At 43.8% G+C, this 19,795-nt stretch overlaps 1 protein-coding gene across 3 annotated transcripts in view; it reads left to right on the top strand.

The window, feature by feature from the left end:
• ltk (leukocyte receptor tyrosine kinase) overlaps positions 1-19,795 on the top strand; it is a 187,524-nt gene that overhangs the window by 143,196 nt on the left and 24,533 nt on the right. For all 3 annotated transcript variants that reach the window (XM_073040302.1, XM_073040303.1, XM_073040301.1), the window contains 4 exons: positions 7,046-7,232; positions 15,112-15,202; positions 17,650-17,714; positions 18,778-18,907. In XM_073040302.1, the coding sequence (XP_072896403.1) occupies positions 7,046-7,232; positions 15,112-15,202; positions 17,650-17,714; positions 18,778-18,907 (473 nt within the window). The remainder of the gene's footprint in view (positions 1-7,045; positions 7,233-15,111; positions 15,203-17,649; positions 17,715-18,777; positions 18,908-19,795) is intronic.

Genomic DNA, 19,795 nt, shown 5'->3' with positions numbered 1-19,795 from the left:
GGGTGAGGTGGTGGGACAGGGTGTGAGGTTGGCATATGATTAGATGGCGGGCAGATAGGTCTAAAATTAACAATGAATTCTTTGGCTATGAGGTGGAGAAGGAGTAGTGGGGAAAGTCTTAAAACTGCAAATTATGTTTTGGAGGTAGGAGAATGTGAGTTGGGATTCCAGCTACGAAGCAGTGGGAACTGGGAACGAGGAGATCAGAAATAGTGCTTAGGTTAGTGGGCACTGAGGAATCAGGCCTGGGACTGATGGAATTGTGAGGGCCATAGACCTGGAGCCTGGGACTCATTTAGGGTGGGGTCAGGTTATACTGGGAAGTGCCGGGGTGAAGCAGAATTAGAGTGGGCTGCAACAAGTTGCCAACTTGCCTGGCAAGTGTTCTGGTCAGGTACTGTGCTGGGAAACTCTGCTCATGCTGGAAGTACCTGATGATGGGCTCCCTCAGGATCCAACTGTCCCTGCAACCCTCCTACAGGGGGTTTGGACTGAGTGATGGCATCCTTAACACCCCCTTGCAGAAATCATATCAGAGATTAGATCATTGAAGTGACTGTTCTCCAGTTCTTGTTAATTTATTCATTTTTCAGAGCTGGGAATCATTGGCAAAGCCAACATGTATCGAATGCCTTTAAATGCCCTTTAACTGCTGAGTCATTTTCCAAGGGAAAATAAAAATCCACCGCACTGGTGGTCAGAATCCTGCTCAGGCCAGATCAGGTAAGAAGAGCAAATCTTTTCCCCTGAAGCACAACTAGTGAAGCTGATGGATTCCTGTAACGTCATAACTGAAACAAGCTATATGTATGTGTTTTATTTCCCAATTCCTCCTTTTGCTGCAGTTGTGGGATTTGAACCTGGATCTCTGGATCATTGGCTCTACCTGCTAGATTACTGGGACACTGTACCAGGTTAAATTGCTAGACTGACCCAGATATGGTTGACATTGCATTGTACTTCACGGAAAATAGCCTTTCAATTGCTTAACACTGACTAAAAAGGGGTTATGCCTTTGAATCTATAAACAGTGAACTTTAAAGTTCTGCTGATCAATGAATATGAGGAATATCCTGACCTAAGCTCTAGAAAAATACTTCATTTTCTAAAGGAAGAAACGAGACTGACATATGTTTTTAAGGTGTCTATCAGAGCTTCAGAACATTTCAAAACTCCTAGTGAAGTACTTCTAGAGTGCAGTTATAGTTGCAATGTAAAAGAACATAATTGGGAGGAAGTTCTCAATTAAAGTAAAAGAGAAATAATTAACCCACCTTACCATTTTGTAACAAAGTTTAAGGGGAACAAGAAGGGAAACCTAATCACTCAGACAGTCATGAGATGGTGGAATGAGTTGCCAGCACGTGCTGCATGCAAGCTCAATTTCAATGTTTAAGAGAAGCTAGATAGGTACATGGATAATAGGGGTATGGAGCATTATGGCCCTGGTGCAGGTCGTTGGGAGTATGCAATTGAAATGGATTTGGCATGGACTTGAGGGGCCGAAGGGCCTGTTTCAGTGCTGTACTTTCCTATGACTCTGACTCCAATTTGAAACAACATTTTACTTTTTAAACAAAATTTCAGAGGCCCACTGTTGCTCAGTAGCTGTTTCAACACAGATGGCAGGTCTGACAGAGTCAGTGTGAGGTAGCTTCAGCAGGAATTGAATCAGGCGGACTTTCAAAGTGACCCACTGGAAACTCAGTAAGCTCTGGTGTCAGTTGCTTTGAGCTTGTGCCATGCTACAATCTTACGGAAGGAAGCTTGGAGGCAACCTATCACCAAAGGTTGTTGAAAGATTCCAGCCAATGAGGAAGTACTGGGAAAATAACTGTTAATGGAGGGTTAAAAATTCTCAACTTTCTCTGTAAGTCCTTCCACATTTCTGCCTTAGAGCCTCAGACACACTAAATTTGGCATCCAGAACAATTACAAAGTAATCTTCAGCTAATACATTTCATTTTAATTAAACTCTAATTTTATTAATTAGTTTTATTCTAAACTCTGGAATTCAGCTCGTCAAAATATTCTCCTCCAATGCCCTCAACTCCCTGCTGCCCCTTTAGGCCTGTTTTTGCTCACTACCCTATTAAGTGCAGGTCAAATACTGTATATTGTTGACCCCCTATGGGATAGTGTATTAAGTTAAAAGCTCTGTAAAAATGCATATTGTTTAGTAAAGCCGGTGGGGACCTCTTTCATGCTTTTTGTTCTGTATAAGCCACAGGTATCTGTAGATATATGTTTCACTGAGAGCGTGGTGGCGCAGTGGTTAGTGCTACTGAGTTTTATCCCGATTCATGGCCCTGTCTCTGCGGCGTTTCCACACTGTCTCTGTGATCACGTAGGGTCTCCACCAGATGCATTCATTTTCTCCCACAACCCAAAGACTTGAAGGTGGGTAAACCCGTCCTGCTGAAACGTCAACTGCACTTTTTTCCATAGATGCTGCCTGGCCTGCTGAGTTCCTCCAGCATTTTGTGTGTGTTGGTGGGTTAACTAGTCCCTGGAGTAAGCAAGTGGCAAGCAGAAGATCACGGGGGAGTTGCTGAGTGGTGTGAGAGAGAATAAAACCGGCTACTGAGAAAAAAGGATTTGAGAAATGGAAATTATGTAGCGGACTGTGGGGAGCTAGTATGAACACAATGGACTAAATGGTCTCCTTGTTATTAGTAATTAGCCTTATCACCAGTTTGCTTTTATTAAAGGAGCACTGTTGAATTTGCTAAGCACAAACTGTCTTTAGTGAATCTAGGTAGGTTGATTTCTAATTTTCCCATACTTTTCTAAATATTCTCTAAATTTCAACTAAACAAGTTTATCCTCAACTTGTGAGAGATGCGTGCATCAACAGTTACCTGCTTTACTGTCCCTTCTTAGAACGGAGTAGTTTGAATTTCCTGTGCTACTTTAGAAATTAGAAGACTACTTGTCAATTAAAAGCATTAGAGCACAGAGGGAAGAATAGGCCTCTGGAGGCTAAATGTCATCTGCCGGCAGGTTTAAAAAAGACTTATCTTTTCATCATCTATTGCAACATTTTTGTTCAGTATGTTAGTACAGTGATATATGAATGTCACAATTCATATCACCTTGTATGACCTTATGACTTTTCACATCTTTTTGAAGTGAGTGAAATACATTTTTTAAAGTATAGTGATGGTTTTACAGAGAAATCATGACTGCCAACTTGTGCACAACAAGATTTTCCATTCAACAATATAATAGCTTTTCCATTTAGCTGTTCTGTGAGTATTAAGTATTGGTCTGGACATTAGGAAGAGTGTCCTTACTTTAAAACCAGTATTGGGATCATTCACCAGGAAGAGCTGAGAGGACCTTAGTTTAATCTTGTCTGAGGAAGATCCTTGATCTTTCAGAGTTGCACCAAATATTCTGCCCAAATTATGTCATCAATCTTTGCAGCGGGTTTCCAAAATGTCTGTTTTCCTATGAGTGATGTATATATGCATGGCCTGGGAGCATAAAATCCACAAAGGCAGTAACTTATCACCAGTAGGAAGTAGTAGCCATCGCAGGAGTGGCTGGAATACTGGGAATAAGAGGAAATATCTTGGCTCCTATGGTCCTGCTTTGGGAAAGTTATTCCAATTGACCAGCTTGCAGAAATTTCATTTCATGTTAACCTGTGAGCTTTGGGACACCTGTCATTAATATCACCAGCTTTCAATTTGTGTTCAGGATACAGTTCCTTGGCATTACAGGAGCTACAAAGAAAAGAGTCCAAAGCTGCTGAGTGAGCCTCCAGATGGCTGTAGCTCGAGGTGTGAGGTGTGACCCGTAGACCCATGCTGCTGGGACATAAGCCAGGGCCTGATCCACCCTGGCTCGGTCGTTTGGACAAGGGTGTCTGCTGTTGAAAGACCTGAAACACCCGATCACCGATGTTATGTCCCAGTGCATCCTAGCATGGATCTCAGCATCATTAGCCTTGTACTCCCTGAAGAATGGGAGAAGGGAGGGTGACATGAATGTGACTGAAGATCTTGAAAAGACAACGGTGTATACTGAGAGAAACTACTTCACCTGCAGGGGGAGCCAGGAGTGAGAGGAATAAAATCAGAATCATTCAAGAAAAAAATCAGCTGGTATATTTTAACATTAAGGGCAACACAGAACCAAAGTCTTTGAGTTGAGCATTCAAGCCCTATGGTCAATTGATTTTTCAACTGATTAATAAAGACATACAAATGTATCTGTCATATAGGTTAGTCACGGACTAAAACTGCTTCTTGGTGTGCTGCCCTTGTCACATTTAAAGTGTACCTGAATGGGTTCTTCAAGAGCAAAATTGTTAGTGTTTGAAGAAGCACCACTTTTCATCAACGTGGTCAAGACTGGCCAAGATGTCATCAGCTATGTCATAAAACTTCTATTATTTTATGAGGCACCTTCTTTGGTGTGGCTGGGCAGGAAAGGTACTTGCTAAAATTGCAAAGGCTGGCATAGTTGAATGCATTGTTTCAGGTTCAAGGAAGAATCGCTTGACAGAGGAGGCTCAAAGGGCCACACCAATCTCTCTGGTGCTGATTGACCAAATAAGTCTGGGCCCCAGGGTGAGACAGGGTGCTTCAGTGATTGAAACAACACTGTTGCTGCCCCCTAGTTAAGTTTTCCTTTTCAATCAAAACACACCAACCCTTTCCCCTGTCCTTGTCAGTTTCTGCAGGGAAAGTAAGCATGATTGTTGAAGTATATTACTGACAGGAAAAGTTAACCTACAAATGTGCAGGCAACGAGGTACTGGGTACTCAGGAAAAAGTAAGGATGATTGTGATCACCTTACTTTAAAGAAGTTTAATTGAATAGAGTGCAACAGAGAAACTGCAGAAATCTCATTTTATGTAAGGGTCATGACCCACCCACAGTCATGAGGTTCAGCATGGGATGGGGTTTTGAAAGCATGCCCAAAGAGGAGATCCAGTACATGGCTTGAGGGGGCGGGCACTCAGTGAAGGAGAAATTCTCCCAATACTTCATCCCAATTCCTGTTGTGATAAAATGGTGCTTAACACTCATCACTGCATTATTTTGCATTAAAATCAGCTGTTGCCTGTAGAAGGTTGGTGTGTACTCCCTGTGACTGTGAGAGTTTCATTCCAGTGATATGACAGTGTGTCAGTTGGCCACTATAGGTTCCCTCTTGTGAAGAAGAGCCAGAGTGGGATAGACAGAAAAAACCCCAGAAATTAATGGGCAAATGGCGCTAATGGCTGAATGCTCTCCTCTGTGGCAAAAAATGAGAGTAGTTGGTTTCTAAAATGATGTACAGTAGAGATCCAAATATTGTAGTTCCTCACTATGAGCCATGCCTCGCTTTCTGTCCTCTATTTCAACTGCTACCCTAAGTCTCGTGGAACCAAGGTTGAGAGGTTTCAAAAGAAATCTGACAGGTTTCTATTGGAAATTACATTTTAAAATCGGTACAATCAACAACTGAGTCCTAGTTTGTTTTAGCAAACAAGGCCTATACTCTCGAGAGTTTCGAGTAATAAGTATTGATCTCAATGTCCATTCTTATGGGGCTGGACAGATATCCAAGACAGAAATCAATGAATTTTGGATATTAAGGTAACCAATGGATATGGGCTTAGGGCAGAGAAGTGGTAATGAGGGAAAGGATCAGTCATAACCTTTCCGAATGCCAGAGGAGCCAAATTTGCCTATTCATGCATCAATAACTTTTGTTTGTACATTCCTTATCTTAATTAATTTTGGCTTAATTTAACAAGATATCCATTTAGCAAAAGCATAAATTGATCATCAGAAAAAAATCAGATTCTAATATGGTTACAGAACACTTAGAAAATGAATGGAAGTGAGTTTGCATTTGTACAGGACTATACACACTGTCTATCTCACAGCACTTCAAGAAGTGCATTTGAAATATATTCACTGTGTCTCAAAGACAATGCAACATACAAGGAGGTAAACTGCAAGATTACAGTAACTGGTTCAGCCAGGTGATGGAGTAGTAATGTTCTAAATCAGAGGCAAGGAACCATCACTGAGACAACTTGAGTTCAGCAGCCAGTTCTGATGGGCTGAGACGAGAGGTTTCTCATTATTATAGTTAGAACGTAGACGAGTACAGCACAGGAACAGGCCATTCGGCCCACAATGTTGTGCCGAACCAGCTGAAAAGCAAATCGAAAACACCAAAACACTACTCCCTCCTGCCTACACCATATCCACATCCTTCCATCTTCCTTACATCCATGTGCGTATCCAAATGTTTCTTAAAAGCCTGGCAATGCATTTGCCTCTACCACCATAGCAGGCAGTGCGTTCCAGGCATCTACCACTCTCTAAGCAAATAACTTGCCCCTCACATCCCCCTTGAGCCTACTCCCTCTCACCTTTATTGCATGCCCTCGGGTATTAGACATTTCAACCCAGGGAAAGATACTCTCTGTCCACTCTATCTAGGCCTCTCATAATCTTATAAACCTCTATCAGATCTCCCCTCAGCCTCTGGTGCTCCACAGAAAGCAACCCAAGTTTCTCCAGCCTCTCGTGAGAGCCAATGCCCTCTAAGCCGGGCTGTGTCCTGGTAAACCTCTTCAAAGCCTCAACATCCTTCCAATAGTGGGGCAACCAGTACTGTATGCAACACTCCAGATTTATAAAGTCGTAACATAACCTTCTGACTGCTTCTTAAGTATACAGGGATTTGCTTTTCTCCGTGTTGCAACGGAGAACAAAAAGAAGGATTTGTGCCAGCCTTCAGTACCCACTGGACATCCAAGAGTGCTTGCAGCCAGTGAAATATTTCTGAAGTGGAGTTACTGTTGTAATGCAGAACACCTATGGCATAAAGCATGGATACAAGCCCAGAATGGCTGCGACTGGAGCGTAACAAACTGCAACCCTTGTCCAGTCTGTGAATCTGTATACTTGCATGTGTCACGCATATAAGTGTGCACCCACAGTCGGCCTGTGTGAACTGCTTGGGGGGCATGGCGCCATGGCAGGGTATGAGGCAGCACCCTGATCAATCGTTCTGTTGTTTTCACGGCAGTTCACTATCGTAAGAACAACAGGCTGGCGGCGGTGAGGGTGAAGCTGCAGAGCTCGGAGTACAAGCTGAGCAAGATCAGGACTTCAACCATCATGACGGATTACAACCCGAACTACTGCTTTGCGGGCAAGGTGGCCTCACTCAACGAACTCAGGGAGGTACCCAGGAGGAACATCTCCTTGCTGAGGTGGGTGACGCTAGAGCTGCGGAAAATCACCATTCAGCCTATCTTACCGCTGTCCAACGAGATTCACTCCAACCTGCCCTTTCCCCCTTGCCTTTCCATTTTCCTTATCGATTTTGTGTGAATTTACTGAGCTACTTTCATCCACCCAGGCAGTCTACTACGGATCAGAATCAGGTTTACTCTCACTGTCTTGTTTGACATGAAATTTGCTGTTCTACCGTGGTGGTACAGTGCAAGGACACAAATATAAGAGACAAATACAGTAGTGCAAAAAATGTAACATGGTAGTGTTCACGGACCATTCAGAAATCTGATTGTGGTGGAGAAGAATCATTGAATGTGGGGCTTCGGGTTCTTTCCCCCTCCCACTTTGTAGAAGTGAGAAGAGGGCACATCCTTGATGATGAGGGTCCTTAATGGATGCTGCCTTCTTGAGGTACCGCCTCTTGAAGATGTCCTCCATGGTGTGGAGTGTTGTGCCCACGATAAAGCTAGCCGAGTCCATAACCCTCTGCAGTCCCTTGCGATCCTGTATGATGGAGCTTCCACACCAGATAGCCTCCAGTTAGAATGCTCTCCACGGTCCATCTACAGAAACTTGCGAGAGTCTTTGGTGACACACCAAATATCCTCAAACTCCTATCAAAGTAGAGGTACCGGTGTGCAGCCTTTAAGATGGCATCAATGTGTTGGGCTCAGGATAAATCTGAGATGTTGTCACACAGGAAGGTTTTCAAAGCTTGCAGAGGGATCTGGACAAGCTGGAAAAATGGACTGAAAAATTGGAGATTGGCAGATGGAGTTTAATACAGACAAGTGTGAGGCATTGCACTTTGGAAGAAAAAACCAAGGTAGAACATACAAGGTAAATGGTAGGGCACAAGGAGTGCAGTGGAACAGAGGAATCTAGGAATACAAATACAAAATTCCCTAAAAGTGGCATCACAGGTCAATAGGGTAGTAAAGAGAGCTTTTGGTACATTGGCCTTTATAAATCAAAATATTGAGTATAAGAGTTGGAATGTTATGGTGAGGTTGTATAAGGCATTGGTGAGGCCAAAATTGTGTGCAGTTTTGGTCACCGAATTACAGGAAGGATATTGATAAGGTTGAAAGAGTGCAGAGAAGGTTTACAAGGATGTTGCCGGGACTTGAGAAACTGAGTTACAGAGAAAGGTTGAATAGGTTAGGACTTTATTCCCTGGAGTGTAGAAGAATGAGGGGAGACTTGTTAGAGGTGTATAAAATTATGATGGGTATAGATAGAGTGAATGCAAGCAGGCTTTTTCCACTGAGGCCAGGGGAGAAAAAAACCAGAGGACATGAGTTAAGTGTGAAGGGGGACAAGTTTAAAGGGAACATTAGGGGGAGCTTCTTCACACAGAGAGTGGTGGGAGTATGGAATGAGCTGTCAGATTAAGTGGTAAATGCAAGCTTACTTTTAACATTTAAGAAAAACTTGGACAGGTACATGGATGAGAGGTGTATGGAGGGATATGGTCCAGGTGCAGGTCAGTGGGACTAGGCAGAAAAATGGTTCGGCACAGCCAAGAAGGGCCAGAAGGCCTGTTTCTGTGTGATGCACCATCAATAACTCTCGGAGACGTGAGGCGAGAGATAGGCTTTTATTAGCTGGAAGAGAGAGCACTATCAGCAGCAAGAGACCATCACACAACATCCTGGAGACTGAGGGAGGAGCAGTGCCTCCAATTGCCTTTATACAGGGGTCTGTGGGAGGAGCCACAGGAGCAGTCAGCGGGGGGGCGTGTCCAGACAGGTATATGTAGTTCACCACACTGTGCTGTAATGTTCTATGGTTCTATGGGACCTAAAGCTGCTTACCCCTTCCATCACTGACATCTCAAACTCCAAACCTCCCCTACCTGGCAGTCTCGGTCAATTCCTCGATCTTGCTGGCACTGTGCAAGGTTGTTATTGCAACGCTACTCAACTAGTCATCTGAGATTTTTACCAATGATGGTGTCCTCTGAAAATTTATTAATAGCTATATTGTCATGAGTTCAGAAGAAAAGAGTAGTGGGCTAAGCACATCTTTTGAGGTAGATTGCCTGTGTTGATTGTCAGAACAGAACTGATGTCTGCTGGCTGTGGAGTCCTGATGAGGAAGCTGAAGGTCCACTTGCACAGGTAGTTAGAGGACCAGGTTTAGAAGCTTGTTGATTTATACTGAGGGGATGACAGGGTTGAACACTATGCTGTAATCAATAAACAGAAACCTATGTTTTGCAGTTGTCTAGGTGCTCCATAGCCAGTGAGATTGTTCCGCTGTAGACCTGTTGCAGCACTAGGGAAGTTTCAATAGTTTCGGCTGTTTGCTCAGCCAGGAGTTAATTCTAGCCATAACCAGTCTCTCAAAGTACTTCATCACAGTAGACATGGGTGCTACTGGGTGATTATAATTGAAACTGCTCACCCTGCTCTTGGGCATCAGCATCATTGCTGCTCTTTTGAAGCAGCGAGGAGCCCCACGTCCCAGCAATGTGAGGTTGAGGGTGTCCTGGAACACTCCAGCCACTTGGTTGGCACCATTTCTCAGTATCTGGCCAGGTACACCATTGGGGCTGGATGCCTTGCAAGAGTTCACCCTCTTGACCGATGTTCTGATGTCGGCTTCTGAGATGAGATCACAGGATTGCTGGATGCTGTGGGAATCTGCACAGATATAGTGTTATTCTCCCTTCCAAAACCCACATAAAATGGCATTGAGCTCATCAGGAAATTACACATCACTGCCATTTATGCTGTTAAATGTCACCTTATAATGGCATATAAATCTGCCACAGTTGTCATGCATCTGATTGTTTTTCGCATGAGTAACCTTTTTCCTTTCATGATGACCTTCTGTAGATCCTGTCTGGACTTCTAGAATGGGTCTGAACTGCCAGTCCAGAATGCCACAGATCTAGCTCTCGCAGACCACAAATCTCTTGGTTTATCCAGGGCATCCATTTTTGGAAAACTCTCAAAGGCATACACTTCTCCACACAGGTCTTGAAGTCATTTCTACCTCCTGTTTCTACCTCCAACCCAAGATCCACAACCCACTTGTCTGGGTAGACCCATTGTTTCAGCTTGTTCCTGCCCCATTCAACTCGTAACGGCTTATCTTGACTCTGTTTTATCCCCCCCTTCCTACCTACATCTGTGACACCTCACACGATCTTGATCTGTTCAAGGATTTCAAGTTCCCTGGCCCCCATCATCTCATTTTTACTATGGATGTCCAGTCCCTTAATCCCCCACCAGGAAGGCCTCAAAGCTCTCTGTTTTTGCCTGGACACCAGACCCAACCAGTTCCCCTCCACCACCACTCTCCTCCCCCGGTGGAACTTGTCCTCACTCTCAATAGATTCTCCTTTGGGTCCTCCCACTTCCTTCAAGTTCCCTCCTGTGGGTACTTGCATGGGTCCCAGCAATGCTTGCCTGTTTGTCAGCTACATGGAACAGTCTATGTTCCAAGCCTTCCCTGGTGACTGTCCCCCACTTTTTCTACACCCATGCTAAGTTCATCGACTTCATCTACTTTGCCTCCTACTTCCACCCTGCCCTCAAGTTCAACTGGTCCATTTCTGACACCTCCATTCCCTCTCTCAACCTCACGGTCTCTATCTCTGGAGACAGCTTATCCACCAATGTCTATTACAAACCCACAGACTCTCACAGCTACCTAGACTACACTTTGTCCCACTCTGCTACTTGTAAAAACGTCACCCCCTTTTCTCAATTCCTCCGTCTCTGCTGCATCTGCTCTCAGGATGAGACTTTTTATTCTAGAACACAAGAGATGTCCTCTTTTTTTTTCAAAGAAAGGGGCTTCTCTTACTCCACCATCAACACTGCCCTCGACACCATCTTTTCCATTTCACGCATGTCTGCTCTTACCCTATCCTCCCACCACCCTCCCAGGGATAGGGTTCCTCCACATCCAGCACATAATTCTCTGAAACTTCCGCCATCAATGGGATCTCACCACCAAGCACATCTTTCCCTACTGCCCCCCCCCCCGCTTTCTGTTTTCTACAGGGATCGCTCCCTACATGACTCCCTTGTCCATTCGTCCCTCTCCAATGACTTCCCTCCTGACACTTATCCCTGCAAGTGGAACAAGTGCTACACCTGCCCCTACTCCTCCTCCCTCACTACCATTCAGGACCCTAAGCAGTCCTTTTAGGGGAGGCGAGACTTCACCTGTGAGTCTGTTGGGGTCATCTACTGTGTATGGTGCTCCTGATGTGGCTTCCTGTATATCAGTGAGACCTGACATAGATTGGGAGACTGCTTCGCTGAGCATCTACGCTCTGTCTGCCAAAATAAGCAGGAATTCCCAGCGGCCATCCCTTTTAATTCCCCTTCCCATTCCAATATGCCCATCCGTGGCCTCCTACACTGTCGTGATGAGGCCACACTTGGGTTGAAGGAACAACATCTTGTATTCCGTTTGGGTAGCCTCTAACCTGATGGCATGAACATCGATTTCTCAAACTTCCAGTAGTGCCCCCAACCTCCTGCACCCCCCCCCCACCAGTTTTCCATTTCCAATCTCCTTTTCCCTTTCTCACCTCATCTCAACTATCAGCTTCCCAGCTCCTTGCTTCATCCCTCCCCCTCCAAGTTTCACCTATCACCCGGCGTTTCTCTCTTCCCTCCCCCCACCTTTGAAATCTACTCCTCAGCTTTTTTGCTCCAGTCCTGCCGAAGGGTTTTGGCTCAAAACATCGGTTTTTCCACAGATGCTGCCTGGCCTGCTGAGTTCCTCCAGCTTGTTGTGTGTGTTGCTGTTGATGGCCGAAGCATATTCATTTGGATATGAAGATGAATCCTTATACGATCCAGTCCACAGATTCAAAGCAGTCCTGTAAACACACCCCTGCCTCCTTTGACCATATCTTCATGGTTGTCACCGCTGCTGCTGCTGTTCTTACTCTCTGCTTATGTGCCAGGGGTAAAAATACAACCAAGTGATCAGACTTGCCGAAGTCTGAGTGTATGGTGGCACAGTAAGTGTTCTTTATGTGGTGTAACAGTGACTGAGTGTGTTGGCTCCACTGGTTCTGCAGGTGACATATTGGTAGTAGCTTGTCAGAGACTTCTTTAAGCTGACCTAGTGGAATACCCCCTTGAAGATTGGGAAGGCGTCAGGTGTGGTGTCACATTACTGCAGATCACGATGCTTGGCTCCTCCAGTGCACACGTTTACCAGGATTACGGCAGGGAACTCCCTCACCGGATAGAATGGATGACACTTGCCGGATAAATGTCCCAGGTTGGGGGAACAGGACTGAGGTGGAAGTGCCACATCTGTACACCATGGTGAGTGAATCATGAAGCAAACACTCTTGCCCCTGCCTTTACCTGATGCTACCATCTGGTCCATGTGGTGGAAGACTAAGTCTGTGGTCTGGAGCGCTGTGTCCGAGTGCTGGGGGTGAGCCATGAGTTTGTGAAGCAGATTTCACACCAGTCCCTGATGCCCTTCTGGTACTGCAATCTGTACCATATTATTATTTTCCAGAGACTGTACAGCATCCAGGAGGGTGGTAGGGAAGAGTATGGGCCTTAAAGCCCTGTGCTTCAGTTTTACCTCGGGCCTCCCCAACAGCCTCGTGTCCTGAGAAATTGGAGACCGTCCTGAGCTCCCAGCGGCTGTAATCGCATTCTGAACTCCGGTAGGTCTGCAGTTCTTTTGAACAGCGTGAAACAATGCTACAATGCCAGTCTCTGGCTACAGGTTTCAGTTCCAAAGATGAACCAGCTGCTGCCATCGGGCAGGAAGTACAGGAGCCTTGGGTCCCACTCCACCAGGTTCAGGAACAGTTCTCACCCTTCAACCAGCAGGCTCCTGAACCAGCGTGGATAACTTCACTCACCTCAACACCGAACTGATTCTCCAACCTCTGAACTCACTTTCCAGGATTCTACAACTCGTGTTCTCAGTATTTATTTATTTGTACATTGGTTGTTTGTCGGCCTTTGTGTGTAGTTTTTCATTTATTCTATTATTTCTTTGTTTTACTGTGAATGCATACAAAGAAATGAATCTCAGGGTTGTATATGGTGACATATATGTACTTTGATAATAAATCTACTTTGAACTACCAGAACTACTATAGAATTACGTGAGCAACTCGCCTTCCACCTAGCCCACAACCCAGCATAAATTACCTCAAACCTTGAACCACCAGTAGCAGGTCACCTACTAGTGAAAATAGTTTGTCTCCTCTCAATCCATTAAAACCTTCCTGGTTGTGACCCCTCTCAATCTCTTGGGGAAACAACAATGAAGTGCCTTCGGCAAGAATGCTCTTCGATGTCCTAAATATTCTTATACAAACCTAAAAATGTCTTCAAGCCAAATTAAATACAAGCATTAAAAAAAAGTCTCCCAATGGAAATTACAGTCTGTTACCCCAGTTAATACATTTCTGGTTGTAATTAGTACGTTGGTCAAATCAAAGCTGGTGATGAATCGGCATATAGGAGGGAGATTGAAAATTTGCCTGAATGGTGTCAGAACAATCTCTCACTCAACATCAGCAGAACCAAAGGGCTGATTATCGATGATAGGAAGAAGCCAGGGGTCAGTGAGCCAGTGTTCATTAAGGGAACAGAGGTGGAGAAGGTCGGTTCCTTTAAATTCCTTGGCATCTGTCCTGGGATTAGCATTCAAATGAAACCACAAAGAAGGCATGACAGCACCTCTTCTTTCTTAGAATTCTGTGTAAATTTGGCATGTCATCTGAAACTAGTATAAACTTGTATAAATGCAAAGTGGTGAGTATTCTGGCTGGTATGAAAACACTAATGCTCAGGAACAGAACAGAAGCAAGCAACAGCATTCTCAACCAAATTGAGTCCTTGGATTGAATCCCTGGAGTAGCCCAGAATAGGCCCAAAGCCTCGGTCTCAATTCATCATATAAGTGGGGCAAATCCTCGCGAAGCAGCTGGGGCAGTCTCACAGCCTCAGCATCATGGAGACGGGAGTGAACATCATGGGAGAGCGAGCGAAATTGGCCCAATCCTCGCCTCCAGTCTCAACACCCAGCCTTTCCAGTCTATCTGGGCTGGCATTTAAATCGTCCAGAGAGCAGACCATGCCTTATGTTCGGACCTGGTCTCCACTACAGCAAAATGCTCCGGGCCTAGACCACACCACCCAGCCTGAAGCCATCCTCTCCTCTTGTGCATGCTCTTTACAATCTGCCTTCCATGTACCAATCTATCCTTTTCAGCAGCGCCCCTCCAGCATGTGGCTGTTACTCTGGAAAGGGGGAGGTAGCTGATGGCTGCAAAAGGCCTCTACACAACAACAGGCCTAAGTAGCTCTGATCCAGACTTTACCATCCAAAATGCTGCCTGGACTGAATGAATGAACAGTTAGAATAAGTGCGGCAGTGATGAGAACATGAATGCAGGTTCATACCCAACAGGCAGTTTGTCAGTTCCCTGGGGCAAGACATCACAGAAATGTCTGCTACAGGTCAACTTGCTTAGAACTGGGACAGAGCACAGAAGGAGGTGAGTGTGAACATGGATAGCAGGGTGCGGGTGTGACATTGCCCATGCCTGAGACGATGCAAGTGGAGAGTCAGGAGAAAAAGCCTTGACAATATTGCAAAAGCTCCACTGAGACGTCAGATCTAGAGGATGTGGGCAATGACTTGTTCATTGCTGATGAATAGATACGAAATAGCTGTGACTGAAATAGGCTGAGTTGCACTGTCCGATGGGCGAGTTTCACCTCTGGATCCACACATTGACTGAGACATCGTGCCTCTAGCATTTCACACTATAGATGAGATACAACTTGATAATAAGGTGCATTTTTACAATCTTAACCAAGCATCTTTCTTTCTTAGGGCTCTTGGTCATGGCGCTTTTGGTGAGGTGTATGAGGGCCATGTGGTTGGAATTGGTGGTGAATCAGCCCCTTTACAAGTGGCGATCAAGGTTAGTGATAGACCTTTCTGCACCATATCAGACTGTTTGTGAGAATGTGTCAAGTATGTATGCGGCTGATTAATCACATGGTGAATTGATAGGGCGTCCTACATACGGAAGGCTCTCTCTTCTTGCGTGGTGTTTCAAGACAAATTTTTTTTGCTGTCTCAGCAGGTCAGGTTCCTAACCCCTGCACTGTAGTTTGCCCAGCATGTACAGAGGCTAACGTGACACAGTAAAAATGTTCAATCCTACTGCTCCATTGCCATTTTTGCTCCGTACATGTGCAACACCTTCCAAATTTGTTTTCCGATGTAAGGGTCATTGGGTTAATAAACGAGACTGAGACTCCTCCGATTATGGGTGGAGGACTGGTTAATGAGAAATAAAAGTTCGACTAGAAATAAAGTGGTCATTCTTGGATTAGTAGAGTGTAACTGATTGACTGAAGCAAGGAGAAATAAATAAGCAATTTAAATTCCATACCATAGAATCATAGAAATGTACAGCAGAGAAAAGGGCCCTGAATGCTCAGCTCATCCAAGCTGAGCATGGTGCCTATCCACCTTAATCCCATTTGGCCACATTAGACATGTAGCTCTCTACACTTTTCCGATTCAAGTACCTGTCCAAAAGCCATTTAAACATTGAAACTATTCTTTCCTTGGTAGTTCATTCCAGAGAGTATTCACTCTCTGTGGGGAAAAACTTGCCCTTCAGATCTTGGTTGCTGAGATGAGGGAACCAGCTAAGTTCACTTGTAAGACAATGTAGGGAGAGCAAGTGTGTGGTGGAAGCAAGTGGGGTGCGGCCAGATTAACTGATGGAGCCTGATGTGATTATTCAGTTTGAGAGGAAGGATGAGAGCATTAATCAGAAGGTGAGGGAATAAATTATTCTGATAATTGGAGATTTTCGAACGTCACTATGTGCATATGGCAAAACATTAGCATGTAGGGACAGCAAGCGTCAGCTTGGCCTATGTTGTCTGGGAGTAGGAATATACAGTACACTCAACGGCCACACTTTTTAAGGTACTTTTACCTCATAAAGTGGCCACTGAGTGCATGTCCATGGTCTTCTGCTGCTGCTTAAAGGATCACGTGTTATTCATTCAGAGATGCTCTTCTGCACACCACTGTTGTTACACATTTTTATTTGAGTTACAATAACCTGCCTGTTAACTTGAACCAGTCTGGCCATTCTCCTCAGATCTCTCTCGTTAAGAAGAAATTTTTGCCTGCAGAACTGTCACTCACTGGATGTTTATTTTTGCACCATACTTTGTAAACTCGAAACTGTTGTGCATGAAAATCCCAGGAAACCAGTAGTTTCTGAGATACTCAAACCACCCCAACTGGCACCAACAATCATTCCACGGTCAAAATCACTTAGATCCCATTTCTTTCCCATTCTGATGTTTGGTCTGAACAACAACTGAACCTCTTTTATGTATTGAGCTGCTGCCATATTATTGGCTGATTAGATACAGTATTTGCATTAATGAACAGGTATAATAATAAAGTGGCCACTGATTCTTTTTCAATTAAAATGATGCAATTGTGTATTACTTTGATGAGATCACATGTGGAGTGCTAGGTATGGATTTTGAATTCTTATCTAAGGTTATACTTAGACATACTGTGATGAACGTTCAGTGCATTATTTATTGGAATGCGAAGACTATATTTTGAGGACAGATTGAGAAGAAGGGAACTATATATGCTTTGAAATTTCAAGAATGAAATGATCTCAACACAACAGAAAGTTCTCTATCAGGGTAGGCACTAAGGGGATATTTTCTCTGTGGAGTATAAAAAAGCAAACAGAGGTTAATAGGGTAGATGGTGTTCTCTTGAGTGAGGATGTCTAAAACAAGAGGGGATATGTATAAATTGAGATCAAGAGGTTTAGAGGAAACCTGAAGAAGAATATTTTCATATAGAGAGTGGAGTCTGGAATGCACTGCCTGAGGAGGCGGTGGAAATAGAACTTCCATAAAATCTTAAGAAGTATTTAGACAACATTTGAAATGCTTCGCATTGAAGGCTATAGAATGAATGTAACTAAGTGGAACTTGAATAGATATGTATAAAGGTCATCATAAATGTGATTGACTGAAGGGCCCGTTTCGATATTATATGATCGCTGTGACTCTACAGTACAGCTAAATAGGAGTCATAAGCCATCAGCTATTTATGACTTAAATGAGATTGTTTTAATACAACAAGTTGTAATTCTTTGTAATTATTTTGTGTGGTGGACTATAGATGCTTCATTTTTCAATATATTTGGGTCTGGGTTGGAGAATCTTTTCAAATTAAGGGAATGGATATAATTAAGTGCAAGAATTAGGCCAAGTAAGGCCCATGATCCATTTCTTCTGTCATTAAATCCTTGAATTCCTAATTCTTAAATGCTGATGTATTGCTGCATTTATTTGCTACCAATCACAGACTCTGCCAGAAATCTGTTCCGAGCAAGATGAAATGGATTTCCTGATGGAGGCTTTGATTATCAGGTAACAGTGGCAACTCTGTTTTCGTGCATTCCTGATTGCTTGAAGGTTTAGAATAGGACACGAGTCACACATTGTACATTTAGGTTTAGATTCAGGTTTAATTATCCCATGTACATTGAAACCTACAGTGGAATGCATCGTTTGCGTTAACAACCAATGCACTCAAATGTTGCCTCACATTCCAGCGCCAATATAGCAAGCCCATAAAGTTCCAAAGAACAACACAAGCAGCAATAACAACAACAGAACAAGTCCTTTCCCAGTCCTCCCATCCATTCGCGCACCCATTGAAGACTTCAATGCCAGGATAGGACAACCCCAGGCTTCTAGTCCTTATCCTCGGATACTCAGACTCACAGACATTGGGCTCCAACTTCGGAGTTCATCCCAGGTATGACCTTTGAGTACAGACTGCTGGACTCGTACAGATAGTCAAAAGTTGACTGTCAGTTAATTAGTGAAGGCCAATTAGGATTAAATGTTAGACTCAAAGGCGGGAGGTATGTGAACATTCAATCCTGTTCTTTTTCATCCCACTTTTCCAGTTAGACTGGACTGTGTGTGATGCTTCCATTAATGCATCCTCCATTTAAGAAGCATTCTTCTGAAATCCCCTTCCTCATGAAAAAGATCTAAACTATTAATCTAGCTCCAAATTTAGTTTGTTCTAAACTTGATCTTGTTGCCCAATTTTCTCCCCACAAGTTCTGCCTTGACAGAATGCTTCCCATCCAATTGTAACTCTTCTTTTCCCTCTCTATACAAATATTCAGTTTCCTTTTTTTGAAGACCACCATTAAATCAGCTTCCTACACTTCCTTAGGCAAGGAGACCTTGATCGTAACAATTAATCGGGATAAAAACAATTATTCTCTTCTTCCTTTAGGTTCTTTTGCTAATATCTATAAACTTGTTCTCTACCACTGGTGGGAAGGTGTTTATTGTATGCGTATAATCCTTTCCTCTTCCTTATTCAGTGAAATACTTTTCATCGCTAGTATTCCCTTAATCTTCAATGTGCTTTGAACTTTTAACTGTATTATTTCCTTGTTGTCTTTAATAGCAAGTTCAACCACCAGAATATTGTCCAGTGTATCGGTGTGAGTCTCCAAGCCCTGCCTCGATTTATCCTACTGGAACTGATGTCTGGAGGAGACATGAAGACTTTTCTCAGAGAAAACAGGCCTAAAGTTGTAAGCACAAAAGCAACTATTTGTAACATTTCCTGTGTGGTTTGCCTCTCAAGCCTGAAGGGCAAGTGACAGATTTCATCTGGGCTTCAGCAGTAGTTGAACAGATACAAAGATGGCTAGTAAATAATTAAGCAAACTTCCCAACCTTGCCTGATGTGTATTCCATTCCAAGTGCATAACTTTCTCTCTGGTAGCAAGGTGATGTATTAGAACATAGAACATTACAGCGCAGCACAGACCTTTTGGCCCACGATATTGTGCCAAACCCTTAACCTAAAATCAACTTAATCTTCCCTCTTGCATAGATCCCATTTTTTTTTTTATCACCACGTGCCTATCTAAGAGTTTTTAAAATATCCTTAATGTATCTGCCTCTACCACCATCCCTGGCAGGATGTTTCTTGCACCCACTAATCTGTGCAGAATATGTAACTCCTAGCATCACACCCATCTCCTAAAAATTATACCCCCTTGTATTAGCCATTTCTGCCCTGGGAAAAAGTCCACTCGATCTGTGCTTCTTATCATCTTGTATTAAGTCACCCTGTATCCTCCCTTGCTTCAAAGAGAAAAGTCCTAGCTCATTCAACCTATTCCCATGAGATATGCTCTCTAATCCAGGCAACAAACTAGTAAATCTCCTCTGCATCCTCTCTGATGCTTCCAAATCGCTCCTATAATGAGGTGATCAGTGTTGAACACAATATTCCAAGTGTGGCTACCTCCTGGCTCTTGGACTCAGTTCCCCCGACTAATGAAGGTCAACACACAATAAGCCACCTTAACAACCCTATCAACTTGCACGGCAATTTTGAGGGATCTATGGATGTGGACCTCAAGATCCTTCTGTTCCTCCACACTGCTAAGAATTAAGCCTGTACTCTGTCT

The sequence above is a fragment of the Hemitrygon akajei genome, chromosome 3, assembly GCF_048418815.1.
Source record: "Hemitrygon akajei chromosome 3, sHemAka1.3, whole genome shotgun sequence".
Lineage (NCBI taxonomy): Eukaryota > Metazoa > Chordata > Chondrichthyes > Myliobatiformes > Dasyatidae > Hemitrygon > Hemitrygon akajei.
The sequence above is the reverse complement of the archived record's forward strand: the minus strand, read 5'-3'. Positions and strand labels throughout refer to the sequence as shown.